General features: G+C 43.2%; 1 protein-coding gene and 1 long non-coding RNA gene across 2 annotated transcripts in view; one reads left to right on the top strand and one right to left on the bottom strand.

The window, feature by feature from the left end:
• The window catches only part of SLC28A3 (solute carrier family 28 member 3), a 64,975-nt gene that overhangs the window by 25,002 nt on the left and 14,207 nt on the right, over nucleotides 1-25,766 (top strand). Inside the window, exons 2-11 of the mRNA XM_002819907.5 lie at nucleotides 2,331-2,429; nucleotides 6,081-6,166; nucleotides 10,440-10,531; nucleotides 13,391-13,580; nucleotides 16,068-16,212; nucleotides 17,769-17,882; nucleotides 18,489-18,566; nucleotides 21,499-21,579; nucleotides 23,027-23,107; nucleotides 25,511-25,636. Of these exons, the coding sequence (XP_002819953.4) occupies nucleotides 2,331-2,429; nucleotides 6,081-6,166; nucleotides 10,440-10,531; nucleotides 13,391-13,580; nucleotides 16,068-16,212; nucleotides 17,769-17,882; nucleotides 18,489-18,566; nucleotides 21,499-21,579; nucleotides 23,027-23,107; nucleotides 25,511-25,636 (1,092 nt within the window). The remainder of the gene's footprint in view (nucleotides 1-2,330; nucleotides 2,430-6,080; nucleotides 6,167-10,439; nucleotides 10,532-13,390; nucleotides 13,581-16,067; nucleotides 16,213-17,768; nucleotides 17,883-18,488; nucleotides 18,567-21,498; nucleotides 21,580-23,026; nucleotides 23,108-25,510; nucleotides 25,637-25,766) is intronic.
• LOC134759782 (uncharacterized) lies at nucleotides 1,237-25,766 on the bottom strand. The gene is made up of 3 exons (XR_010136540.1): nucleotides 25,545-25,766; nucleotides 13,310-13,494; nucleotides 1,237-1,490 (listed from the first exon to the last, which is right to left on the bottom strand). It is a non-coding gene; the product is annotated as an uncharacterized LOC134759782 (long non-coding RNA).

Here is a 25,766-nt window from a genome sequence, read left to right as displayed (position 1 = left end):
GAAGAAAGACAGTTGTCTTAATGGTCATTTTCCAGGTACCAGTCAATATCCACAATAACCCCACTAATTCTGTTGGAAATCCTCAAGTGGGAGATATTGTTCTTCCAGAAAATACTAAAAGGCCAAGGCGTATACTCTGCTGGGGGCAAAATAAGACTATTACACAGTGGAGAACAAAACCACACGTGCTCTTGTTGCCACTTAAAGGAGTGCCCACTCTATCCCTCAACACACACACCTTCCACTTTCATTACTTTAAAAACGTAGGATCCACCCCTGTGTTCCACCAGTAGTTTTCAGATCCTGCCACCAGGTGGCAGGAGGAATCAACATCAAGAAGCTGAATCTCCTAGTAGAATTAGAAAATGTCAGGATTCCGGAAGGATCCGCAAGAACTCCAAATCCAAACTGTGTTGTATGAATGAGGGAGTTAAGGCTTGAGAGAATGTGGCCTGCTCAGTAGGGACCCTAAGGACTAGCCCCTCAGTGACCTGTGTCCTGTTACTCCACCAACTCATGCTTGGTTTTATTTTTAACTTAGTATTAAGGAACATTTTAGCATCCACCAAAGAAGGAGAATAATAAAATGATTCTCCAGGTACTGTCAGCCAACTTCAGCAATTAGCAACATTCTGTCATCTTCCCATACTATGTATATTTTTTCCTTTCATGCTGTTGGTTTGTTTTTTGAGACTGAGTCTCGCTCTATCGCCCAGGCTGGAGTACAGAGTGGTGTGATCTCAGCTCACTGCAACCTCTGCCTCCCAGGTTCAAGCGATTCTCCTGCCTCAGCCTCCCAAGTAGTTGGGATTACAAGCACCTGCCACCACGCCCAGCTAATGTTTGTATTTTTAGTAGAGACGGGGTTTCACCATGTTAGCCAGGATGGTCTCAATCTCCTGACCTCGTGATCCGCCCGCCTTGGCCTCCCAAAGTGCTGGGATTACAGGCGTGAGCCACCACACCCAGCCCATGCTATATTTTTATACCAAGAACCCAAGGGTACTACACTGCTGTGCTAATGCAACATTAAAATTACTATGGGTCATTAATTCAAAACATTGTTAGTGTCTGCTATATGCAAAGAACTGTAGGATATAAGCAACTGTAACAAAAAAGGAAGTATGGCACAATACTTTGATGCATGAATCTTGTACTGTAACTTTTTTTTCATGTTTATTCATTCTTGTGTTTCAGTAAGTAGAAAATGCAATACAACTTGGAATTACAATATTTGCTGGATTCCTGGGGCCAGTCAGAGATCTAAGTTAAAATTAGAGTCACGCACTTGGTCTTTGAAGACGCAGTCATAGTCCTTGGGCTAACAGAAGGCATTTCCTGACACCATTTATGCATTACCTCACTCTAGAAAAGGGCAAGTTGAAATGAGATGGGAGAAATATTAGATACCTCAAAAAAGATAGAAGAGACAGGAGACAGGTCCGGTGTTTGTCACTTCTGGAAACAGCAGCTGAGGGGTCCGGACAGCCCTATAAGAAAGAGCAAATCTCATTCAGTTCCTTAAAGTAAAATCAAGACAGCCTCACACACACAAAAAAAGGGCATTTTTCTTATGATCATTACTACCAGAGATTGCTTTAAACCAAAAAAAACCCATTTCAACATTTCATAAATCTAACATCTAAGAATAAGGTTATTCAGCCTATGGTTTACCACGTTTTAGTTCATTTTATAAGTTGAAAATCAGTGTGATGTGATAGAAAGGAGAGTGGAAACCTGCCCCTGGTCCCAGCTCTGCCTATTGGAAAGTTATCAGGCCTAGATGAGGGCAATTGTCCTCATTCCTCTCTTCCCCTGGACCGCTTTTGTATCAGAACAAAACAAAGCAAAAGTCATATGTTTCTTTTCTTTACTTTCTTTCTTTTTTTTTTTTTTTTCAGGTAGAGTCTTGCTCTGTCGCCCAGGCTGGAGTGTAGTGGCATGATCTCAGCTCACTGCAACCTCTGCCTCTGGGGCTCAAGCAATTCTCCCACCTCAGCCTCCCAAGTAGCTGGGATTATAGGTGCACAACACCACGCCCAGCTAATTTTTATATTTTTAGTAGACACGGGATTTTGCCCAGGCTGGTCTCCCCTCCCACTTCGGTCTCCCATCGTGCTGGGATTACATGCACGAACCACTGTGACCAGCCGATCATCTGTTTCTTTACAAGCCCAGGATTTATCAGGTGTTTGTTGAATCAGATGCTTCACCTGAACACCTAATCTTTGTTTGTCTCATCCTCCAAATTCCTCTAGGTATTTTTAATGAAAGAACATCTGTCTTTTGGCTGTAACTTTTTATTTTTTCAATCTGCACTTTTTTCTTAGAATGAAGAAAACTTTCTTGAGAACGAGAACACATCAGGAAACAACAACTCAATAACGAGCAGAGCTGTGCAAAGCAGGGAGCACGCAAACACCAAACAGGTACAGCAAGACTGTGGTGCATGACTCTAGTGCCATGGCAACTGCTGCGCAACAGGCACCTGAGAACAGTGGGCACAGAAAGCATGGCACCCCACTGGCACGCAGAGGAACAGATTAAGTGGTAATTAGTGTGTGGGGGCACAGTCGTAAAGAAAACACACATGCCCAAACAAAGAGATTTTGTTTTTATCCACCTGTCCTCAGAGTTCCCTGATGGGAAGCATACCCAGGTTTTCGCTGACACTTCACTATTAGGAGTTCCAAGCTCCATCTCAAGGAAAAAGGCATTGGCTTAAACAAAAGCATCTGAGCTTTAAGGTAAATGACAGAAACAAGAGGAACCCTCTACTATGGTTCTAAATCTGTGTCCATCATGCCCTCGCATTCCTTAGTAGCTTTATACCAGTCCGAGGGACTCTTGCTTAATTTCACTTACATGTTGAATTCTGGACAGGAGTTTATTTAAAGATGGCTTCCTGTTGCAAAAAAGGTGAACAAATTACCCATGTAGGTCACCCCTTAAAAGGTAATTCCGGGCCGGGCACAGGGGCTCATGCCTGTAATCCCAGCATTTTGGGAGGCTGAGGCGGGCCGATCACTTGAGGTCAGGAGTTCAAGACCAGCCTGGCCAACATGGTGAAACCCCGTCTCTACTAAAAATACAAAAATTAGCTGGGCGTGGTGGCGTGTGCCTGTAATCCCAGCTACTCGGGAGGCTGAGGCAGGAGAATCGCTTGAACCCAGGAGGTAGAGGTTGCAGTGAGCCGAGATCGCACCACTGTACTCCAGCCTGGGCGACAGAGCGAGACTCTAAACAAAAAAAAAAAAAAAAAAAAAAATGAATTTGGGGTGCCCACTAGTGTGTCATTTTGTGAGGAGTTTTCTCGTGGTAAAATAATCGCTTTTTTTAAAGTAGACAATTTGGAAAACTTATTGTAGCAAAATTTGGAAAACCAAAAAAGGCTTATAATTCAAGAAAAAAAGTCAGTGCCTAACATTTTGGAACACAGCCTTTTTTAATGCAAACATACACCCACATGCATATGTCATCTGTATTGGAATCATACCATGCATAGTACAGTGTTTGGTAACTGTCTATTTTGCTTAATTGATTGTAAAAAATGTTCACTCCACTAAGTATTCTTCAACAAACAAAAAAGAAAACAATACTTATGCCCACATAAAAACCTACACATGGATGTTTAGAGCAGCTTTATTTGTAATTGCCAACACTTGGAAGCAACCAAAATGTCCTTCAGTAGGTGAATGAATAAATAAACTGTGGTACATCCAGACATGCAGTATCTTTCACCACTAAAAAGAAATGAACTATCAATCCATGAAAAGACGTGAAGGAGCCTTAAATGTACATTACTGGTAAAAGAAGCCAACCTAAAATGGCTACATATTGTGCGATCCCAACTATACGACATTCTGGAAAATGCAAAACTATGGAGACAGTAAATAGTGCTTTCAAGGCATCAGGGTGTGGTAGGGACAAATAAGAAATGTGAGTTTTTTGGTTTTTTTGAGACAGACTCTCGCTCTGTCAGCAGGCTGGAGTGCAGTGGCACAATCTCAGCTCACTGCAGTCTCCACCTCCCGGGTTCAGGTGATTCTCCTGCCTCAGCCTCCCGTGTAGCTGGGATTACGGGCGCCCGCCACCGTGCCCAGCTATAATTTTTTTTTTTTTGTATTTTTAGTAAAGACAGGGTTTCACCATGTTGGCCAGGATGGTTTTGATCTCCTGACCTTGTGATCCGCCCGCCTTGGCCTCCCAAAGTGCTGGGATTACAGGCATGAGTGACCACGCCTGGCTATAAGAAGATTTTTAGGGCCATGAAACTAGTATGCCTGATACTACAATGGTGGATACATGTCATCATACATGCGTCCAAACCCATAGAATGTACAAGACCAAGAGAGTCTCACTGCAGACTTTGGGTGATGGTGATGTGTCCATATAGGCTCCTCAGTTGTAACAAATGTACTTCTCTGGGTTCATTTGATAGTGGGGAAGGTGAGGGTGGGTAGACAATACACGAAAAATCTCTATACTTTCAGCTCCATTTTGCTGTGAACTTAAAACTGCTCTTTTAAAAATATTTTTAAAATTTTTTTTCATAAAAACAAAAATTTAGATGTTTTTCAATTATAAATGGGGATATGAAGGCTGAGGAGTAGCTACTGGATTTGATAGCAATGGGCCTTGGATGACATTGGCAGGATGCATTCAGCAGAAGCACAATCACAGTGGGTAGAGAACTGGGCAGGGTGTGAGGAAGTAACCTCCAAAGAGTAAACACAACTCTCTCCAGCAGCCTGGCTGTGAAAGGAAAGAGGGGGGCAGATGTCCCATGATTGTGGGAGTCAAGGGAGATTTGTAGTTGTTGTTTTTAAAACGTGAAAAAAGATGGAAAAATAAGAGACAACAATAGTAATGTTAGATATACCATAGATAGCAGGTAACTTGGGGTACTTTCACTGTGAGAAAATAATAATGATGATCATTTAAATCAAATATTTACCAAACATTGACTATTGGCTAAGCTGGGAATTAGATAGAAATAAATGAATAAGACTCAACTCCAGCCCCTCCTCAGAAGCTGCAGCTTGGACTCAGCTGGTCTCTCTTACGATTATCCTCACACCTTCCTTGTTCCTAGGGTCCAGCCCAGAAAATGAAGGTAACCTGAATCAGAAGAACAATGGAGTTTGGCCTCGTGGAATTATAGGATTTTTGAGAATTCTTTCATCTCAGACACACACTAATATGATTTATTTCTATGATTTCTGTTAAAGAGAATCAAAGGCCACATTGGATATGACAGAAGACAAGTGCTGAGATTTGACATTATACTTCTTAGAGCACACTCAAACTGCTCCACCTCCATCTATTTCCTTCCCCACCAGCTTCTGTACCATTGGTTACAAGAGCCAGGCTTATTATTTGAGACAGGTAGGAAATCCTCTGCCATCCTGGAAATAGGATGGGTCATGGATATTTGAGAGCTCAAACTGTACCTAGAAAGATTGTCCATGAAAAAATGGGCCAGAGATATCCTACACTCAATTAATTAGAGCAAGGGCTAGCTAAGTAAGGGAAATAGTCCCTTTTACCCCAACTGATAAAAGGATCCTAGTTCCCAAGGGGAGGTTTATTGACTCTTGAAGGCGCCAAGCTAGTGTTCATATTCGCAGACCAAGTGTTGAGCTGCCGGGGAAATAAATCCAGCTTTGGTCTCAGTCGTTTGGAAACCGGGGCTGGCAGAGTACTAGGGGAGATTTATGCAGCTCCTGGTATTAACTTCATTTAGTACTTGGCTGAAAACAGAGCTGGGGTTGAATGATTGCAAGAGAGACAGGAGCAAAAAGCACAAATATGAGCCTGTTCCCTTAAGAAAAGGAGAAAATACCAACAGCTCCTTTGGAAGGAAAGGAAGAGTTCAATATGAACCTGGCATTTTTTATGTGAGATTTATAAGCCAGGAAAAAAATGTCTGTGCAGTAGATAATAGGAGCCATCTTCTTGCATAATAATTTAAAAGGATCTATTGAAAGTTCTTTGCCCGAGTTCTGAGCAACGAAACCAGGCTCCATTATGCCCAGGATGCTCATTATTCCATCTCTGCTCCAATGTTTGATTTCCAGGATGAAGAACAGGTCACAGTTGACCAGGATTCTCCAAGAAACAAAGAAGGCACGGAGGATGATGAGGAGGAGATGCAACAAAAAGGGTACAGTCTTTAAAACAGGGAAATAATCAAGCCTACCTCCCATTTGGTTTTATTACTTTGTTTTATCTCCCCATGTGATTTTTTTTTTCTTTTTTTTTTCTTTTTTTTTTTTGAGATGGAGTCTCACTTTGTCACCCAGGCTGGACTGCAGTGACGCGATCTCAGCTCATTGCAACCTCCTCCTCCCTAGTTCAAGAGATTCTCCTGTTTCAGCCTCCCGAGTAGCTGGGACTACAGGTGCATGCCACCACGCCTGGCTAATTTTTGTATTTTTAGTAGAGGCTTGGTTTCACCATGTTGGCCAGGCTGGTCTCGAACTCCTGACCTCAAATAATCCACCCACCTCGACCTCCCAAAGTGTTGGGATTACAAGCATAAGCCACGGCGCCGGGCCTCCCATTTGATTTTTAACACTTATTATAATTTATTAGAGATTGTCACCACCCATCCATCTACCCTCCCTACCCAACACCCTTTCCAGAAAAATTAATGAAGCTTTAAGATGATCAATGTGGCCAATTCAAACTGCTGATGTTCTGGGAACCCAATATGCAGATTTAAATTCACCCAGGACAGTCTTCTAATTAAAAGTGTAAATTACCAACTAATTGCTCCAGTCCATACGAATGCAGTTAATTCATCTTCTCAATGTCAATCAATAGCAATTGATTGCTCAAAATCCAATCCACTTTAAATCCCAACAAATGGTTTCTCTTACTTTGTAATAGCCTCAAAGTATTCCAAGTTCTTACAACTCCGTAAGGTAGGAGACGCAAGATTAGTATCTTTATTTTTTGGACCAGAAAAATGAACCTCAGAGAAGTGACTTCCCCAAGTCAACCAGAAGAGGAAGAGAGCTAGGTCACAATTTCAGCTTCTGATTCCTAGTCCAGGATTGTCTGCCACCTATCATAACACTACAGTATTTGTCCATCTTCTATATTCCTACTTAAATTTGATTTGCATTCCTATGTCTCTGAGGAAATTTTTCTTTTTTTTTTTTTTTTTAGAGGCAGGGGCTTACTCTGTTGCATAGGCTGGAGTTCAGTGGTGCTAATTTTAAATCTAGAAATAGATTTTAATTTTTTTTTTTTGAGACGGAGTCTTGCTCTGTTGCCCAGGCTGGAGTGCACTGGCACAATCTCAGCTCACTGAAACCTCCACCTCCCAGGTTCAAGCAATTATCCTGCCTCAGCCTCCGAAGTAGCTGGGATTACAGGCATGCACCATCATGCCCGGCTAAATTTTGCATTTTTAGTAGAGACAGGGTTTCACCATGTTGGCCAGGCTGGTCTTGAACTCCTGACCTCAGGTGGTCTGCTTGCCTCAGCCTCCCAAAGTGCTGGGATTACAGGTGTGAGCCACCACGCCTGGCCAGAAATATCTTTTGATTTAAATCTATTCTGTCCAGCCTGGGCAACAGAGCAAGACTCTGTCGTGAGATCTGTCAAGCTCAGTGCAGCCTCGACCTCCTGGGCTCAGGTGATCCTCCCACCTCAGCCTCGAAAGTAGCTGGGACTACAGGAGGAACTTTGTTATATGTATCAGAAGATATCTCTGGAGTTGGCGAGAATTAGGGTTAGCAGCTCTTGTCACATATACATCATCCCAAATATTTACCATATCAGAAACAGCAAAGTTTTATCCTTCATTTTACTTTATGAGTCTCTGACCCAGAGTACTGAGAAATTCTCTTGGGTGGTCAGAGGTACTCAGGTTTCACTAATGTTAATGAGACTGAAACAGCCGTCAGGAGGTTGGGAATTATTCAGCCTAGATAACCAAATGACCAAAGTGTCTACTTTCAGCTACTCTGCTTTATGCAGAAGTCAGATTGCCATAATGGACTACACACATTCTCTGCAATTAAAGAAACTAATAGAGTCAACCTACAGTATGTGAATGTACCCTGTTAAATGTCACCCTCTGCTGCTGCTGCTTTTTAATATACCTTCAACTGAGAATAATACATCATTAGCCTTTCCTAAATCAGACCATGAAAAAATGTCTTCACTGAACTTCTATTCACCCAATATTTTCTAGAGCACTGTTTCTAACTCTCAGTATATATATTCACACACATACATAATGATGAACCTTTCATGAAGTGATACCTATCGTTCTTAAGTATGAATGATACACTGTGATACTTTTGATACTTTTATTCTTTCTTTTTTTTTGTTTTTTGAGATGGAGTCTTGCTCTGCCTCCCAGGCTGGAATCCAATGGCGCAATTTTGGCTCACTGCAACCTCCGCCTCCCAGATTCAAGCAATTCTCCTGCCTCCCAGCTACCGAGTAGCTGGGATTACAGGCGTGTGCCACCGCACCCAGCTAATTTTTGTATTTTTAGTAGAGGCAGGGTTTCACCATGTTGGCCAGGCTGGTCTCAAATTCCTGACCTCAGTTGATCCACCCGCCTTGGCCTCCCAAAGTGCTGAGATTACAGGCTTGAGCCACCGCACCTGGCCTTTTTTTTTTTTTTTTTTTGGTTGAGACGGGGTACAGTGACACAGTCACAGCTCATTGTGGCCTTGACCTCTCGGGCTCAAGTGATTTTCCAACGTAGCTGGGACCACAGGTTTGTGCCATCACACCAAACTAATTTTTTTTTTTTTTTTTTTTTTTTTTGTAGAGACAAGGTCTCACTGTGTTTCCCAGGCTGGTCTGAAACTCCTGGGCTCAAATAATCCTTCTACTTTGGCCTCTCAAAGTGCTAGGATTACAGGCATGAGCCACCACACCTGGCCTCCTTCTATTTTAATAGTGGTTACTATGTGGACTTCATAACCCGCTAATGGATCCCCAACTCAGAGCTGTAAAATACTGTTTCAGATAAGCAATATTTACTCCCATTTCATTCACCTATCAATCAATACATGTCTGTTGAACATCCTTAATATCCAAGGTTCTACTCATAGTGCTGTATGGCTCATAGACATCTGTTCTCCAGGGTCTCTGGCCCTGGGGGACTGAGAAATTCTCTTGTGTGGTCAGAGGCACTCAGGTTTCACTAAGGTTAATGGGTTGGGAATTATTCAGCCTAGATAACCAAAAGACTGGTTATTAACCAAATAACCAATATTTCCTGCTACTGGAATGGGTCAGTAATGGGTTCATAACAAAACACAATGAAAGAAGACAGTAAGAATAAAGTTCAGAGGCATGTATCTGTCTGAGGAGATGGAAGAAGACTTTTTAGAAGCCAAAAGCTTGAGCTGTGCCCCAAAGCTTGAGAGGAGGCTGACTTGGAGGTGCAGGCGAGACTGTTGGAAGGCGGGGTAGCGGAGGCACTGGCCAAGGGGAGTGCAGGCCTCCCAGCTTGGGGCCACGTCCTTTGAGGTCCTGGAGTTTGGGAATCATCTATACGGCAGGAGAAATGGTCATTTTTAGAAGTGCTATCCCGTGGCCTGGAGGGGACAATGGGGAAATGTGCAAGAAGTTCCTTCTACCCAGACTCAAGTGGGAGAAGGGGAGGCCTCCAAAGAAAGAGGCATCACACGGGAACAAGAAGATCCCCAAAGATGGAGAGGAGAGACATGTGGCTATGACCCTGGCCTCCCAGCTCACTCCTGGGGAACTGCTGGACACGATCCTCCTCCGAAGACATGACCCAACCTACACATTACTCACACACTACCCACCCAGCCCATAACAAAGCCCTGGATGGAAATAAAGACATTCCAACAACTCCAGAGCTTTCTGAGAAAGCTGTGACAACCCATTGGTTAATAGCCCTAACATCCAGGAAATCCTACTTTGCATTTTAAGCACACCCCATGAAGTCCATCCGTTTTGGACTAACGGGGATGGTGATGGGGGACAGAGTGCCACCAACTTCCTCAAACTTTGCCAGACCAAGAGGTATGACAGAGTTCCTCGGCTTTTTATTTTCTAACAATAAACATGTAATAACCATTGGTTAAAAGCTAACAGAGGATCTCATAGTGTGCCAGAAACACTCTCTTCCTGTGACTATTTCAGCTTTGGTTAGATATCCATCTCCCCTGCTCTGTTCCCAGGAGCATGTTGTGTGCACCTCTCTAATCCCTCAGGGCTTGGCATACTTTGATGGTGATCACTGAATGGTCATGATCATGGCTGACTCTAGTCTAAAATGAAATGAGTTTCCCATTTCTATTTTGTAAGACATACGCCTTACACATGTGTTTGTTTGCCTTCTTAGTTTACAAAGCTTAATCTAGCTTCAGCATGCAGTTTATTTCATGTTTTCGGTGTTTACTTCTCCCTGCCTTTTTGCTTTTATGTTGCAGGTGTTTGGAAAGGAGATATGACACGGTATGTGGTTTCTGTAGGAAACACAAAACCATTCTTTGGCACATCATCTGGGGCATTTTATTAGCAGGTAAATAACAAAGATGGTTAGGGATACCACTGTCTTTTTTTTTTTTCAGGGATTCCCCCAAATATTAACTTTATGTGGAAAAGGATTAAACCTTTATTTTCCCCGGGACCTCACCGAATCATCGGGGGTGGTAGAGAAGTAAATCAAGAAGCCCTTTATAGGGGAAGCCTATGCAAATTGTTTCCCTACCCTGTTTATGAGGCCAGAAGCTGATTTTTTTTTCTTTGAAATGGAGTCTAGCTTTGTCGTCCAGACCGGAGTGCAATGGCGCCATCTCAGCTCACTGCAACCTCCACCTCCTGGGTTCAAGTGATTCTCCTGCCTCAGCCTCCTGAGTAGCTGGGATTACAGGCACATGCCACCACACCTGGCTAATTTTTGTATTTTTAGTAGTGACAGGGTTTCACTGTGTTGGCCAGGCTGGTCTCGAACTCCTGACCTCAGGTGATCTGCCCGCCTTGGCCTCCCAAAGTACTGAGATTACAAGCGTGAGCCACTGTGCCAGGCCCAGCAGCTAATTTTTGGACTCACTTACTCTCCTCATTCTTATAGCCTTTGTTATTGTCAGGTGGATTTGAGGAGGTGCGTTTGTTTACACAAATCCAGAAAACACAAGTGATTAATGCTTTATATGAATACAACATGAGTAGCCTAGGGCCATCTAGCCCACTTGCTTGCCTGAAGGCAGGACAAGAATGTCTCCTGCTTTTACTCCCTCCAAAACAAAGAGCTCCTTGGCTCACTTTATTTGTTTTTTTTTTTTTTTTTGGTTTGTTTTTGTTTTTGTTTTGTTGTACTGTTATTTTTTGTTTTTCTTGAAGCTGAGCACACTGAACTTGGCCCATTTTAAAGAACACTCCTGTCTATAAAACATAAGCACCCTGATCCAAACCCACAGACATTAATCCCAGGCTGCTGCACAGCCAAGGTCAGCAGTTTTGCTGGTGCTCAGACAGTTGGAATAGGGAACAGTAGAGTTGGTGAGCTTTCTGAGTACTGGGCCAGATAGTATTTTAGGCTTTTCAGTATTTCAGACATAAGGTCAAAACCATGCCATTCTGCCACTGTAGTAACAAAGCAACCATAAACAATACATAAGTAGACAGACATGTATTCCGAAATACAACTTTGTTTCTAGAACACACATACAAACTGTCAACTGAAGAATCAATCACGAGGTTCAAACATTTGGAAAGGAAAGTCATAAAGGGTTGCAGCCTGCAAGGTGGCCATTCTGACAAGCTGGGAAGCGTAGTCTCCAACAGAAGCCAGAAACAAGTACTTTGAGGGAGGGAAGAATAAGACAGGAATTTATGCTGAAAGGATTGGCTAAGCATAAATATTCAATAAGCTATAGGGGGAGTCATGAATATTTATGAAAGGAGACATGCACAGGCACAATTGAGATTTGTGCCTCTTTATGGAGCATGTGTATTAGAAAATAGCAGTGTTACCATGACCTGAGGGTGGAGTTTTCAGCCCTGTGAAGTCAAAAGGTAAAGCAAAGAACACAAAAACCCTCACTGTGCATCCTCCAAGACGGGCCAGAACCACTCCATGGGCAGCAGTCTCATATCAGGAAGAAATGCCTTGTAAAACTGGTGAGCTGTCACCTTAAAATTCTAAAGAGGCCGGGCATGGTGGCTAACGCCTATAATCCCAGCACTTTTGGAGGCCGAGGTGGGTGGATCACCTGAGGTCAGGAGTTCAAGACCAGCCTAAGCAACATGGTGAAACCCCGTCTCTAGTAAAAATACAAAATTAACCGGGCGTGGTGGCACATGCCTGTAATCCCAGGTACTCAGGAGGCTGAGGCAGGAGAATCACTTGAACCTGGGAGGTGGAGGTTGCAGTGAGCCGAGATCGTGCCGTTGCACTCTATCCTGGGCAACAAGAGCAAAACTCCATATCAAACAAACAAGAACTCTAAAGAGGGAGAGGGAGTCTGGTCACCACCTCAGATGACTGGCTAAAGGCGATAGAGAAATGAGTCTTCCATTTCTTGTTTTCCAGAGCTAGTTTCTGCTGACTCCTTAGGAAGGAATTCTGGTTAAAGGTTAAAAAGGAAGGGGCATACTGAGGCACATCTGACTTCCCATCCTGTCATAGTTGGGAACTCAGTTTTTAAGGTTTTTCTGGGATCCCCTTGGCCAAGACAGGCTCGGTTCAGTTGGTTGGGTGACTTAGGACTTTATTTTTATTTCTCAAAACACACAAATATAAATGTTCTTGCCACCTGCAAAAACAAGTGGCAGGCCAGATTTAACCTGCAGAACATCTTTGCAGACCTTTAAGAATAGGAAACCTTATTCTTATCCTAGAATCTGCTCTTCAAAAGCAGCCACCTTGGCAATTGCCCCTACCTCTTTTCCTTAGAGACTCTGTGGTACTTACAGAAGTCGTCTGTTGTTGGTAGGTATATTCCTTCACTCAAATTTAGGCCAAATCTGAACTGCAAATCCCAAGAATCAGTACCTCTTTGCCAGTGGTCACTTCAACACTCGGCCTTTCTCTGATAGTAGCTCACCTGCCGAGACTGAATGCCAGCAGTGTAAAGGGCCAGTACTTAGAGGCCCAGTGATTGAGCATCAAGATTCAAGAACTCAGAAGGTCCTGTAAGAATAAAAATACCTAGCACCCTGCCCTCCTAGCATTCATGGTAGTAATTTTTGAGACTTGCTTTGAAAAATATCAAAAGCCCCCATCAAAGAAGCCAGTAGCCATATCAAGAGCACGCCTGCATTCAATGATATTTAATGATATTAAACCTCCCCTCACCTGAGCCGGATCAAGGCTGGAGACTGGAGGCATGTCCCAATGGTTAGTGATGTTCAATGTCTGTTTTTGCTTCCTGGACAGGTTATCTGGTTATGGTGATTTCGGCCTGTGTGCTGAACTTTCACAGAGCCCTTCCTCTTTTTGTGATCACCGTGGCTGCCATCTTCTTTGTTGTCTGGGATCACCTGATGGCCAAATACGAACATCGAATTTATGAGATGCTGTCTCCTGGCAGAAGGCTTCTAAACAGCCATTGGTTCTGGCTGAAGTGGTAAATGCAATTGGTTCTCTTATTTCAGTTAAGAGAGATAGTAGTCCTTTCCAACACCGTTTCAAAAATTTGTTCTGAAATTGCTTCCTCATTTATGGGATATGGAAGCTAGAAACACCCTAGGAAGTAATCTGTTACAACCTCTTCATTTTACAAACAGGAAATCAAAGCCTAGATGAGGCAATGACTCATTTGAAATGTATCCAAATGTCCTCACAAACTGCCTTAATGTCAAGTGTATTAAATGATAAGATGTTGTCCAAAAGATGTTGAGCATATTATGTTCCATGTGCTATATTAGGAAGAGACACCTCCATGCCTACGTATTAGGAAGTAGTTAGAAATATAGGATAGAGTGAAAGTTTTGTCATAGCAGCATGGCTTTCACTCTCCCTCTGACCTGTCAGTGGGAGGGCACCATGATCAATCAGTAATGTCTGTCCTGGCACAAGATAGGGAACAACACAAATGCCATCTAATCTCAGTACCTGTAAATAAAGAATTGGGTTATAAGTACAAACTGATGGAGATTGCTGATGATGTGTCTGTAAAGAGCTTTTATTTTTACCAACTTTTTTCTTATACAAGTTATACTCATTCTCTTTACAATTTATTTACAAAATGAGGATCATAGAACATGGGAGGCTGAGCACTTTTTTCATGACCCATGGGGCTATGGTCAAAATAAAACTTAATTTTTTTCATTCATCATTCTTTCAATTTTATTCAATGGGAGATATCGACCTTATATTTTATAAAACTGCCAAAAGCCCATGACCCTTCTGAACACTCTTAGTAATCATCCAATGTTCACAGCCTTTTCTTTCTTTTTCTTTTCTTTCTTTTTTTTTTTTTTTTTGATACAGAGTCTTGCTCTGTCACCCAGACTGGAGTGCAGTGGCACCATCTTGGCTCACTGCAACCTCCGCCTCCTGGGTTCAAATGATTCTCATGCCTCAGCCTCCCAAATAGCTCAGCCTCCCATGTGCCGCCATACCCAGCTAATTTTTTTGTGTTTTTAGTAGAGACGGGTGTTTCACCATATTGCTCAGGCTGGTCTTGAACTCCTGGCCTCCAGTGATCCTCCTGCCTCAGCCTCCCAAAGTGCTGGTATTATAGGTGTCAGCCACTGTTCCCAGCCTATTTTTTAAATTTTTAATTGTTGTGGGTACGTCGTAGGTGTATATATATTTATGGGGTATATGAGATATTTTGATACAGGCATCATGGACATTTTTTAACATCAGAATATGCTGTTCCCTACAGTAATGAGAACTGTGAACATGACCCAGTGCCCTAGTTTTCCTCCCTAGCCTGGGCCTGAGTGTCCCCTTTCTCCTTGTTACTTGCTCCCCTGCCAGCCTCAAAGCCAGGATCAGCCTGGCTACCTGCTATGGATATGAAGCTGTCCTTCTTGGGAGGAAGGGCCTGTGAAGTGTTAGAGCGACCCTTTCCCATAGGACCCTGTGTCCTGCAGCAACTGCTCAGAGCTTTTCCCTCAGCCTCTCTCTGAGGGATCTCCTCTCCCTTCAGGTGGCCCCCTGAGCAGGACCCAAGACCAGTTCTCTCCCTCAAGACTAACGTGGGATCTACCAGGAAACTTCACACATCCTTGGCCTATTAAACTGGGCTTGTGCAATCCCAACACAGCAGGCTTTCTGGCTCTGCTGTGCAAGCTGTGAGTCCTGAGTCAGACTTGTCATGCTTGCTGGGCTCCCCAGAGGAGCCAGAACTTGCCCTAACGTCTGATCTCCCTCTCGGCAGCTGGTGAGGTCCCCCAAGGGCAGATAACATATTCCAAGTTCTTCCTTAAATGGAAGCAGGTAACACCTCACCCACCCCCCAAAACAAAGGTGAGGAATCCCAGTAGCTCTCTTAAAGAGATCACCAGACATTCCTCTCCAAACATGCTTTCTCCTCTCTAGCCCCTTTATGCATCCTTGAACAGGTGAAGGGCCCAAGAGTTGTAGAGTAAGGAGACCCAGTACTTAATTTTTTAGCTATTTGCCTTGATAGCCACAACCAAAAAGATTCTGTTGCAGTTTCTAAAAGCACAACCTACTGGTGCCAGAGTGTATTCATCTTGTTTCTATGTTTCTTTGTTAATTTAAGCCTGATGGCTGGGAGTGGTGGCTCACACCTGTAATCCCAGCACTTCGGGAGGCCGAGGCGGGCAGATCACCTGAGCTCAGGAGTTCAAGACCAGCCTGACCAACATAGTGAAACCCCTCTCTACTAAAAATACAAAAATTAGCCGGGGGTGGTGGCAGATGCCTATAATCCCAGCTACTGGGGAGGCTGAGGCAGGAGAATTGCTTGAACCCGGGAAGTGGAGGTTGCAGTGAGCCAAGATCGCTCCATTCTACTCCAGCCTGGGCAACAGAGCAAGACTCCATCTCTCAAAAAAAAAAAAAAAATTTAAGCCTGATTATGATTCTCAAGTTAGCACAACAGACGATACCAATGCCTTCCTTCCCCTTCTCTTAGGGTGATCTGGAGCTCCCTGGTCCTAGCAGTTATTTTCTGGTTGGCCTTTGACACTGCCAAATTGGGTCAACAGCAGCTGGTGTCCTTCGGTGGGCTCATAACGTACATTGTCCTGTTATTTCTATTTTCCAAGTACCCAACCAGGGTAAGTATCCAGTTGATCTTTTAGGTTCTTTTTTTCTTTTTCTCCCCATGTGTAAATTGCTCAAAATACTGATTGTGAGAGAATTTAACTATTGTTCAGTACTTTTCTTACCTTGATGGGATTATTTAATGTGGCCAGGGTGCCCTATCTTCCTGAACTTTCGTGGTACTGTTTGTTACTATTTCATGCTCCATTCTCAGTAATTTTCCAGTTACACGACCAGTGAGACTTTCTCTCCCTGTCAAGTCTAATTTCTTCTCGCATACCCTCCATCAAACACACAGAGAAAACTCATCCATTTTGATCCAGATTTCCCCAGACCAGTAAAAAATCCAGTATTCCTCCATTGGATCCTGCAGTTCATCGAAGTCCCATGCAGTATGGGCATTTATACTCCAAAAATTTGTCCTTATACAATTTTCTTTTTAATATTGAACTCAACTCTTATCCTAGTTCTGTCCACTGGTAACCCGTGAAATGGGCAAGAATTCTAAGACATCAAATCTCTCATATGTAACTCAAGATGGCAAACTCTGGAAGACTTTACCATTAAAAGCTTGACCCAAGGAAAAAAACACAAATCAGAGACCAAGTTCAGCTAATATGATCCAAGTTCTTTGCCCTGCTGAGGGGAACATCCCCATTGTCTATGCCTCTGATGCCATAGTTCTTTCGAAGCCACTCAGCCCTGCACCACAGATGAAAGCAAATGATCATCCATTCCTGCTGCACATCCTGGGTCTGCACTAGAGTTTATTGGTCTCTTTTACAATGAAATGAGAGCCTCTTGACAGGGCAATATTTTACTTAATTCACTTACAGGTTGTCAGATCAACAAACCTTGGACACACAGAGAAATCATGTTCTGCCTTTACATTTTCCAGACAGGGGAAATAATTATATGTATCCAGTACTTACAGCTCGACTAGGATGGCCAGATCCTGCCTCCTTTAATGGCCCTTCTTAGACTACTGTTTCTTTCCAAGTAATTTATCAGGACATAATGGTTACTTAAATACTTTCCTGGACTGAAGACTTGAAACTCAGTTTTAGGGAGAAGGAATGCAATCCTGAGTTTGTTTTTGTTTTTTTCTTGAGATGGAGTCTCGCTCTGTCGCCCAGGCTGGAGTGAAGTGGCGCAATCTCAGCTCACTGCAATCCTTGCCTCCTGGGTTCAAGCGACTCTCCTGCCTCAGCCTCCCGAGTAGCTGGGATTACAGGCACGCACCACCACGCCTGGCTTCTTTTTGTATTTTTAGTAGAGATGGGGTTTTGCCATGGTGGCCAGGCTGGTCTCAAACTTCTGAGCTCTGGTGATCTGCCCATCTTGGCCTCCCAAAGGATTACAGGCATGAGCCACTGCGCCTGGCCTGAGTTTTTTAAGTTATGGTTCTATCAAAGGGTTCTCTGCTTATGACAGCTTTAGCCTCCCAAAAAAGGTGGGTGACAGGCCACATCTGACAGTGTGTTCAAGGAAATAGTGATCCATTAGACATTCATGCCACGGCCTGCATTAATTTTCCTACTAAGATATATCACTTGATCTTTCTGTATAGGTTTACTGGAGACCTGTCTTATGGGGAATCGGGCTACAGTTTCTTCTTGGGCTCTTGATTCTAAGGACTGACCCTGGATTTATAGCTTTTGATTGGTTGGGCAGACAAGTTCAGGTAAGTTTGGTTCAAAAGAACACCTTGCTTTTATGGTGTTTTTAACATTGGAGGTAATCCTCAAGACGTGTCAGAAATGGTTTATCTGTCTGCATGAGTTGTCTCAAATTTTAATTCTGCATCATGGGTTAGACAAATAGTTTTGCTTATGTTGAATATGTTAGTCTGTCTGGTTTGTTAACACTACTGCTGTTCCATACCTATGTCATCATTCCCTAATCCATTGCCCACATCCTCCTCCCCAGGAACTATCATACTTCTTAGATGTTTCTGCAGACAGAGAAACAGGCTTCCTTTTCATCCAGTGCTAACTAATGCCACCTACAAGCCATGTATGGCTCCCAACACATTGCCACAGTCAACTCATTCTGCAGCATTCTGGAGTCAGACTGAATGTCAGAAATGTCAGGAAATTTGTATCCAGGCATATTTCAAAAATATGCTTCTACACCATTCATTGGAGGGGGCAAAGCTGAGAACATTAACTTTCCAAGTCTATCCAACACATTTGCTGGGTCCATCATCTGAGAGCCTAGCATTCCTGTGCACTGTCTAATTTCCACTCATGTGGTTGGAATGAGATCTCTTTTTCTTTCTTTAACTCAGACTTTTCTGGAGTACACAGATGCTGGTGCTTCATTTGTCTTTGGTGAGAAATACAAAGACCACTTCTTTGCATTTAAGGTAAAGTCAAACCTTTTTTCTATGTAGTCACCACTATTTCAGCAGCTTCTCTCTTTGTAGATGTTCAGATAGAACTTAACTGACCAAAAACCAGGTATATACCTATTAGGCCAGTCAGAGGTGTGCAATACATCACTGCTCTTTTCCATTGACAATGTTATCTGAAGTTAGTGGACTGCATGCATTTTACCTTGTTACTATGGAGTTAAGGGAAACATCTAGAGGAAGTCAGAACTATTCAAATACTAGGGAATGGGGCTTGTAGCCTTATCTGAGATACTTAGGAAAAATCAAAAGGGTAATAGCACCTTGGGCCTTCAGGGAAAAGAATATTATGTTCCCAGCAACAAGTAGGCATGTGGCAGTGAATGGCTGATGGATCCAGGATCAGTGACATCTCTGTATTCGAAAACCCCTCAGTCCTAGTCCTTGGGGCAGCCGGTCAACCATATCAACCTCTGTTTTAGAGCCATCCCCGCGCTAAACCTTTCTCATCTCTCCTTCAGCACAGCCTTTGCCTAGGCAGGACTAGAGGACAGGCCTTCTCCTAACTAAAGAAGGAACATTATTTTACAGGGGAAATGCAGCTTGGCCCCACGGCTGGCCATAGTCAGTTCCTTCTTGAGGCTCCCACATGCCCCAGGAAGCCCATCCTCCTCTGGGAAGTCCCTACAAACACTCGTCAATGAGTCAGAAACATGCATGCGGGTTTTCCTTCAGCTTTCTTTTTTTGTGGTGTGTCGTTATTCATACACTTCTAAATTGTTTTCTCACTTAGAGACTCCAAATTTACCTCCAAATTACCCCAGCTTCAGTTAGGCCAACTTTTAGGCGGCAAAAAGATTCAGCCTAAAACATTAAACCAGCAGTTTAGTGGCAGGCTGGAGAGAACCTCTACTGTTTGTAAGAAGCCTGCAGTTTATACAGCATTTCACTTAGCACCCTCCCCCAGCAACCTCTACCTGGCAGTTTAGCTGGTTTGATGTTTTAGGGCTGAGATAACTCAGCCATCTCTGAGAGGCCAAATGTTTATAGAGTGAGATAGAAATATGCTCATATCATGAAATGAATTCAGAATCGGAAAAAATAAAGTCATAAAGAAGGAATAACTTGCTACCCAGACTATACAGGTGTTTTCAGGCCTTCCCCCGCCCCTCTTCCAGGGCAGTGGCCCCTATTCTTTCCCGCCAATGCAGAATCCTCTGCTAACATTCCAGAGATGAGCCTCTTTAACTCCCTCAAGCTTTCAGGAAGGCACTGCCTACCCATTAAATCCAATAAAAGCCTCATCGTGAGTGAGCTCTGAATACTGGCACAAAATGTCTTTTAATATATATTATTAATAGATTTTTTTCTAAGTTAGATCCTGTACAAATTGTCCTCAGTCATTCTGTGCCTCTGGTAGCAGCTTTCTCCGGCCAGTTAGCCGGGGAACAGTAGGGAGGGGGTACAGTAGGATGAGGCTGAGGAGGGACCCAGCCCACAGCTCTTTGTGGTCTGTGCAGGGTAGAAACTGCTCTCTGTGGAAACACTGGCTGCACTGAAGGCACCCAAAGAGCATCAGGAAAATAGGATCTAGGAAAATGCAATGGTTTTTTGTTTGTTTGTTTTGTTTGTTTGTTTTTTGTGAGATGGACTCTTGCTCTGTCACCCAGGCTGGAGTGCAATGGCACAATCTCGGCTCTGCAACTTCCGCCTCCCAGGTTCAAGCAATCCTCTTGCCTCAGCTTCCCCAGTAGTTGGGATTACATGCGTGCGCCACCACGCCTGGCTAATTTTTGTATTTTTAGTAGAGACAGGGTTTTGCCATGTTGGCCAGGCTGGTCTCAAACTCCTGACCTCAGGTGATCCGCCTGCCTCGGCCTCCCAAAGTGCTGGGATTACAGGTGTGAGCCACCAAGCCCGGCCGGAAAATACAATGGCCTTTAACACTGAACTAAAGTAGCTTCCAAAATGCAGTCACTTTTTGGTAATTTGAAAATCTATAGGTAAAATCACTATTATTTTAAAAGCTAGAAGAATGAATGTTTACTGCATAGAGGTCATGACAGGTCCCTATGACTTCAGTAAGGGGGCACCATGTTTGAGTGGCCAAAGAAAAGACCTGGAGCCAGCAAATGAGACATAGGGTTTATTGAGGGGACTTACATGCAGGGCAGTCCAGTGGCAGCAGGCTAGACAGGAGAACCACTACTGCTTGTAAAAGGCAGGCAGTTTATATAGCATTCTCACTTAGTAACCTCCCCCAGCAACCTCCACCTCCCAACCTTCATTTAACCCAAAACAAAGGGCCTGGATCCCCTGTATGGCCTGCTTTCCATGGAATGGGCCAAGGGTTCAGATGTTCCTTATAGATAAGGAATGAATCTTTGGATTGGCCGCTCCCGGGTTCCTTAGTTTGGAACTCCAAACACACACGCTTAGACCATAGGGTCATTCTCAGGACATGCTGAAGTTATTGCTGTCAGGTGTGTCTGCCATCCAGTAGGAGGCACTATGTGTCAGCACCCACCATGCCTTACCTGATCTCTGCAGCTACTCAGAATAAGGCTCTGAGGTTGCTCACAATTTATCTCAACTTAGGTTACTCTGCTAACTAGTGGTGAAGCCCATGTCTTTTTAGCATCAGGACAAGAATATTTTCTGACAGCCTTCAGTGTATTGATCTAGGTATTACAAATCCCCCAAACTTCATTCCTTCTTTGAGCAAAAAAAGCTCACCATAGAAGAGAGGGGAAAAAAGTCAAAGTCCTGTGACAAATTAGAATAAAAGACTGTAGATAGGGAAGCTGCCTGATTAAAGTTCAAGAGGAGTTTCCCATATTTTTATGATGTTTCAGAGGGAGAAAAGGAGACAGAGAGGAGGCCTGATATAAAACCTGCTGGTGCAACTGGACCCATCGTTAATCCATGTTTGTTTCTGTCCCCACAGGTCCTGCCGATCGTGGTTTTCTTCAGCACTGTGATGTCCATGCTGTATTACCTGGGACTGATGCAGTGGATTATTAGAAAGGTACTGGGGCTGGGAGGGACTGGGTTATAGGTGTAGGGCTGATTATCTCAGGCACGAAGTCCTCAAGGCCTTTTATGCAGGTATTTACGAAGTGTCTTTCTCTTCCTACCATTATCCACCATCACCACCTAAGTGATTAGATTCAAAATCCCCAATCCTAAATGTGTCCATGGAGGGAATTTTATCTCAGGAGCTTCTAATAGGGTTTTGATTTGCAAAGCACTGGATATGTTCATGAAACTATAACAGTTACTTCTTTAGCTGAGGAATTGAGGTCGGATACTGCTGGGGGAAATGATGTTATTCCTTCATCTTGGTCATCCACCCTGTGCTTATCTTTTTTTCTTTTTTAAGCTACTCCTTAATTGTATGCTACCTTGCTTAAGGAGGTTACAAAAGTAGACACTTCTGGTTTTGGAGGTGCTAGAGAAATTGAAGCAAAAAGGAGAAACAGCTTTTCACTCCTGAGGGAGTTTCATAAGCATGAGCGTGCATACATACACACACACACACACACACACACAGCTGAAGAGTTCATGTCCTTCCTGCTACCCTAGCCTCAATGAGTCCTATGTTCATGTGTTAGATCAGAGGACAAGGAGATCTGTCAGCTAATTTGGATGCACCACACATTAGCACAAAGCAGTGCAGGCAGTGCTTGGGGCACAGCCACAGCCCTCCTTGATCCCGATAAATAAATCAAAATGTACAAAAAGAAAGAGAAGAGAGAGAGGGAACAAGAATACAGGTAGCAGCAGAGTTCAGAATGACAGCAAGAACTCCAGGGCCTATAATTTTCTGTTTAAACTCCAAAACATTCAGAATTGTTATGCTCTTGTCTAAACCAAAAAGCAAGGAGAGAGAATGCAACAGGAAGTCCTCATCCACCATCTCTAGTTGAAAGGCCAGTACAAAAGTGGAACCAAAAACCACGTTCATTTCAATTAAGTAAAAAAGACCAAACCTCAAATACATCCTGCTACGTATGGGTGACTTTGACAAAACAACTAAACTGTTCTGTGCTTTGGTTTCCTCTTTAATAAAATGAGTATAATTATATAGGACCTCTCTCAAAGAGTTATTGTAAGAATTAATTGCATTTTCTGGACTGTCAAGGGCTTAACACAGTGCCTGGAATGCAGTAAAGCCTTCCATGAGCATGTTAGCAATTGTCGTTTATTACTTGTATACAATAGACCTATAGAAATTGATTTGTATAATGTTCAAAGTATATGCAATGACTCAGACTTACTACTCTAATAAGAGGATTTGCTTGGCCTGCTCTAGGGGCTCAATAAGTTAAACTTACCTTTAGCTCCATCATTAGCTTGCTGACAAATGTTGAAGCCCTCAATATTTTACTCCAGTTTAAGGACTTTAATCCCTACTTTGAAGTTTTGGGTATACAAAAAGTTCTTCGCTGACTTTGTCCCTTTCTTCCTTTTAGGTTGGATGGATCATGCTAGTTACTACGGGATCATCTCCTATTGAATCTGTAGTTGCTTCTGGCAATATATTTGTTGGACAAGTAAGTTGTAATCTCAACAAAACAAAATATCTGTTGAAATGGATCATCTCTTTCCAAAAAGCCAAATAAGAAAATAACACAATGTTCTTTTAGTGTAGAGAAAATGGTGTCAAAGTAAGAAACCCCCGGTATTGGCAATGTCCAGATTCCAGAGGGAGAAGGGAGAGAGAGAGAGAGAGAGAGAGAGAGAGAGACAGAGACAGAGACAGAGACAGAGAGAGACAGAGAGAAATTCCTTTTAACAGTCTGGGTATAGTATTGTAGAATTGAGTTCTTGAGAATGTTTATGAAGAGGATGGAAGGTTGTCATTTTATTAAAGCACAGACATAGAGCTTCTCATAAAGATTCTCAATAAATCTGAATTTAGTGATTGTGAGGTTTCTGGTCAACTCTTCAGTGGCTGGTAGCTCTTCCACTTGAATGGATTTCACTATCTCGAAATCTCCAAGCTACAAACATGGAACAGTCAGCCTCCCATTCTAAACTATAATGCCTGTGGCAATGGAGGAGACCAAGAAAGCCTTTCCACCAACAACCATGCAACTGTGTAAACACTTGAGCTTATTCTCAACTTGTCTGAACTGGCCAATATTCTGTCTTTGCTGAGCCTGAAGAAAAATGCTTTTAGGTTTTTCTCTTCTCATCAAAAATAAGCTTTTAGGCTTCAATTTTCACCTCCCTGCTCCATCACATGGAGAAATGCTCTTTTGCCTGAAGCTCATTTAAGCAAATAACTATGATGCCAAGGAGTGTCCCTCAAAACAGCAGCATGGCTAAGGGGTGGATCAGTAAGAAATTGTAATAAGCCCCTCATCACTCCAGATATGCAGCTTCAGGCAGAATGGAGTCACACACCACGAAAATCAGGTATGAATGCTTACCAGCACCACTGCCCAAGGAAACTGAATTTGAAGCAAAAATCAAGTCACTCAGAAAAACACATAGCCCCAAATCCCAGGCTTACAACTGCTCCGGGCAGGCTGAAACTTCTTGTTGGTAAGCCAACAAGAAGCACAGGCCTCTACTCTAAAGACTATGCTTATGGCCGGGTGCAGTGGCTCACGCCTGTAATCCCAGCACTTTGGGAGGCCAAGGAGGGCAGATCACCTGAGGTCGGGAGTTTGAGACCAGCCTGACCAACACGGAGAAACCCCGTCTCTACTAAAAACACAAAATTAGCTGGGCATGGTGGCATATGCCTGGAATCCCAGCTACTCAGGAGGGTGAGGCAGGAGAATTGCTTGAACCCAGGAAGTGGAGGTTGCAGTGAACCGAGATCATGCCATTGCACTCCAGCCTGGGCAACAAGAGCAAAACACTGTCTCAAAAAAAAAACAAAAAAAAACAAAACCTATGCTTACTAGCCTGGAGCATAGTCTTTAGAGTGGGGGCCCATCCCATGCTTCCTTCCCTAGGAGTTGAAATTATTATAATTACAGTCATAAAATCTCTCAGGACTAATTAGGGCACCATCTTGAGTTGATTGCTCCTACCTGCAGGGTAAGAGGGCTCATGCACAGGGTTCCTATTTAGTCGGTAAATCGAGGCTCCACAAATTCAATCTTATAGAACAATTAGAGATAATAAGGAGAAAATTGTAAAATTGCACACAAGCTTCTGTGATATTCAACTTGATACTTAATATGCTAAAAGTACAGCTATTATCTATGGAGAGCCCCATGCCGCAGGCTGCCTGTCCTCCTTAATGGGATTCAAGCCTTTACAACTACACTCTGTCTGCTTCTTCCTTTCCACCCATCAGAGAGGGGTGTCTGATTCTCAATTACAGAAAAGCCTGCGGGCACCTGTTCTTGTTATTGCTGAGGTTGTTTGTTTGTTTGTTTGTTTTTAATGCTTGTGTCTCTATTTCCCTGAGGTCAGGAAACAGGTTTAGGGTCTGTCAAGGTAAAGTTGGAAGATAGGAAGCCACAGTGGCTTAGAAATCACCCATCCAGAAGGTCAGGCCACTGGATAGAGTCAGTTGGCCCTAGAAAAGTGCACTAAGTCATCATGGAGTCCAGTCCTAGGCTGGTTGGAGGCCTTCTATGTCTAGCCTCACAAATTTTACAAAATTTATACATGACCACATATGGAAACTGATCTAGAGTTCAAATAACCCAGACATCGATGGTGTGGGTTCTCAAATTTGAGCATGCATTGGAATCACCCGGAAAGCTTGTGAAAATACAGATTGCTAGCCCCCACCCTTGGAGTTTCTAATTTAGTAAATCGAAATAATTTGCATTTCTAACGAGTTTCCAGGTGACGCTGATGGAGCTGGTCTGAGGTTCACTCTCAGAAACTCTCTGCTTTAAAGAATAAAATTATGAGTAGATTGGCATGCCTTCCCCCGCCCCCACACAGATTTAAAAAGGAATCTGGTCACCCTTCTTTGTCTCCAGACGGAGTCTCCACTGCTGGTCCGACCATATTTACCTTACATCACCAAGTCTGAACTCCACGCCATCATGACTGCTGGGTTCTCTACCATTGCTGGAAGCGTCCTAGGTGCATACATTTCTTTTGGGGTAAGAATGTTTTGGAATTATGAAAACATCAACCTCTTCTTTCTTTGCTATTGTTATTTCTTTTCTTTTCCATTGCTGGTGGAAAAAGAAGGCCAAGAGAGTGTCTTTTTTTGCCATATGGCAAAAGTTG

This window comes from Pongo abelii, chromosome 13 (genome assembly GCF_028885655.2).
Source record: "Pongo abelii isolate AG06213 chromosome 13, NHGRI_mPonAbe1-v2.0_pri, whole genome shotgun sequence".
Lineage (NCBI taxonomy): Eukaryota > Metazoa > Chordata > Mammalia > Primates > Hominidae > Pongo > Pongo abelii.
Note: the sequence above shows the minus strand (reverse complement) of the source record. Positions and strands in the feature narration are given on the sequence as shown.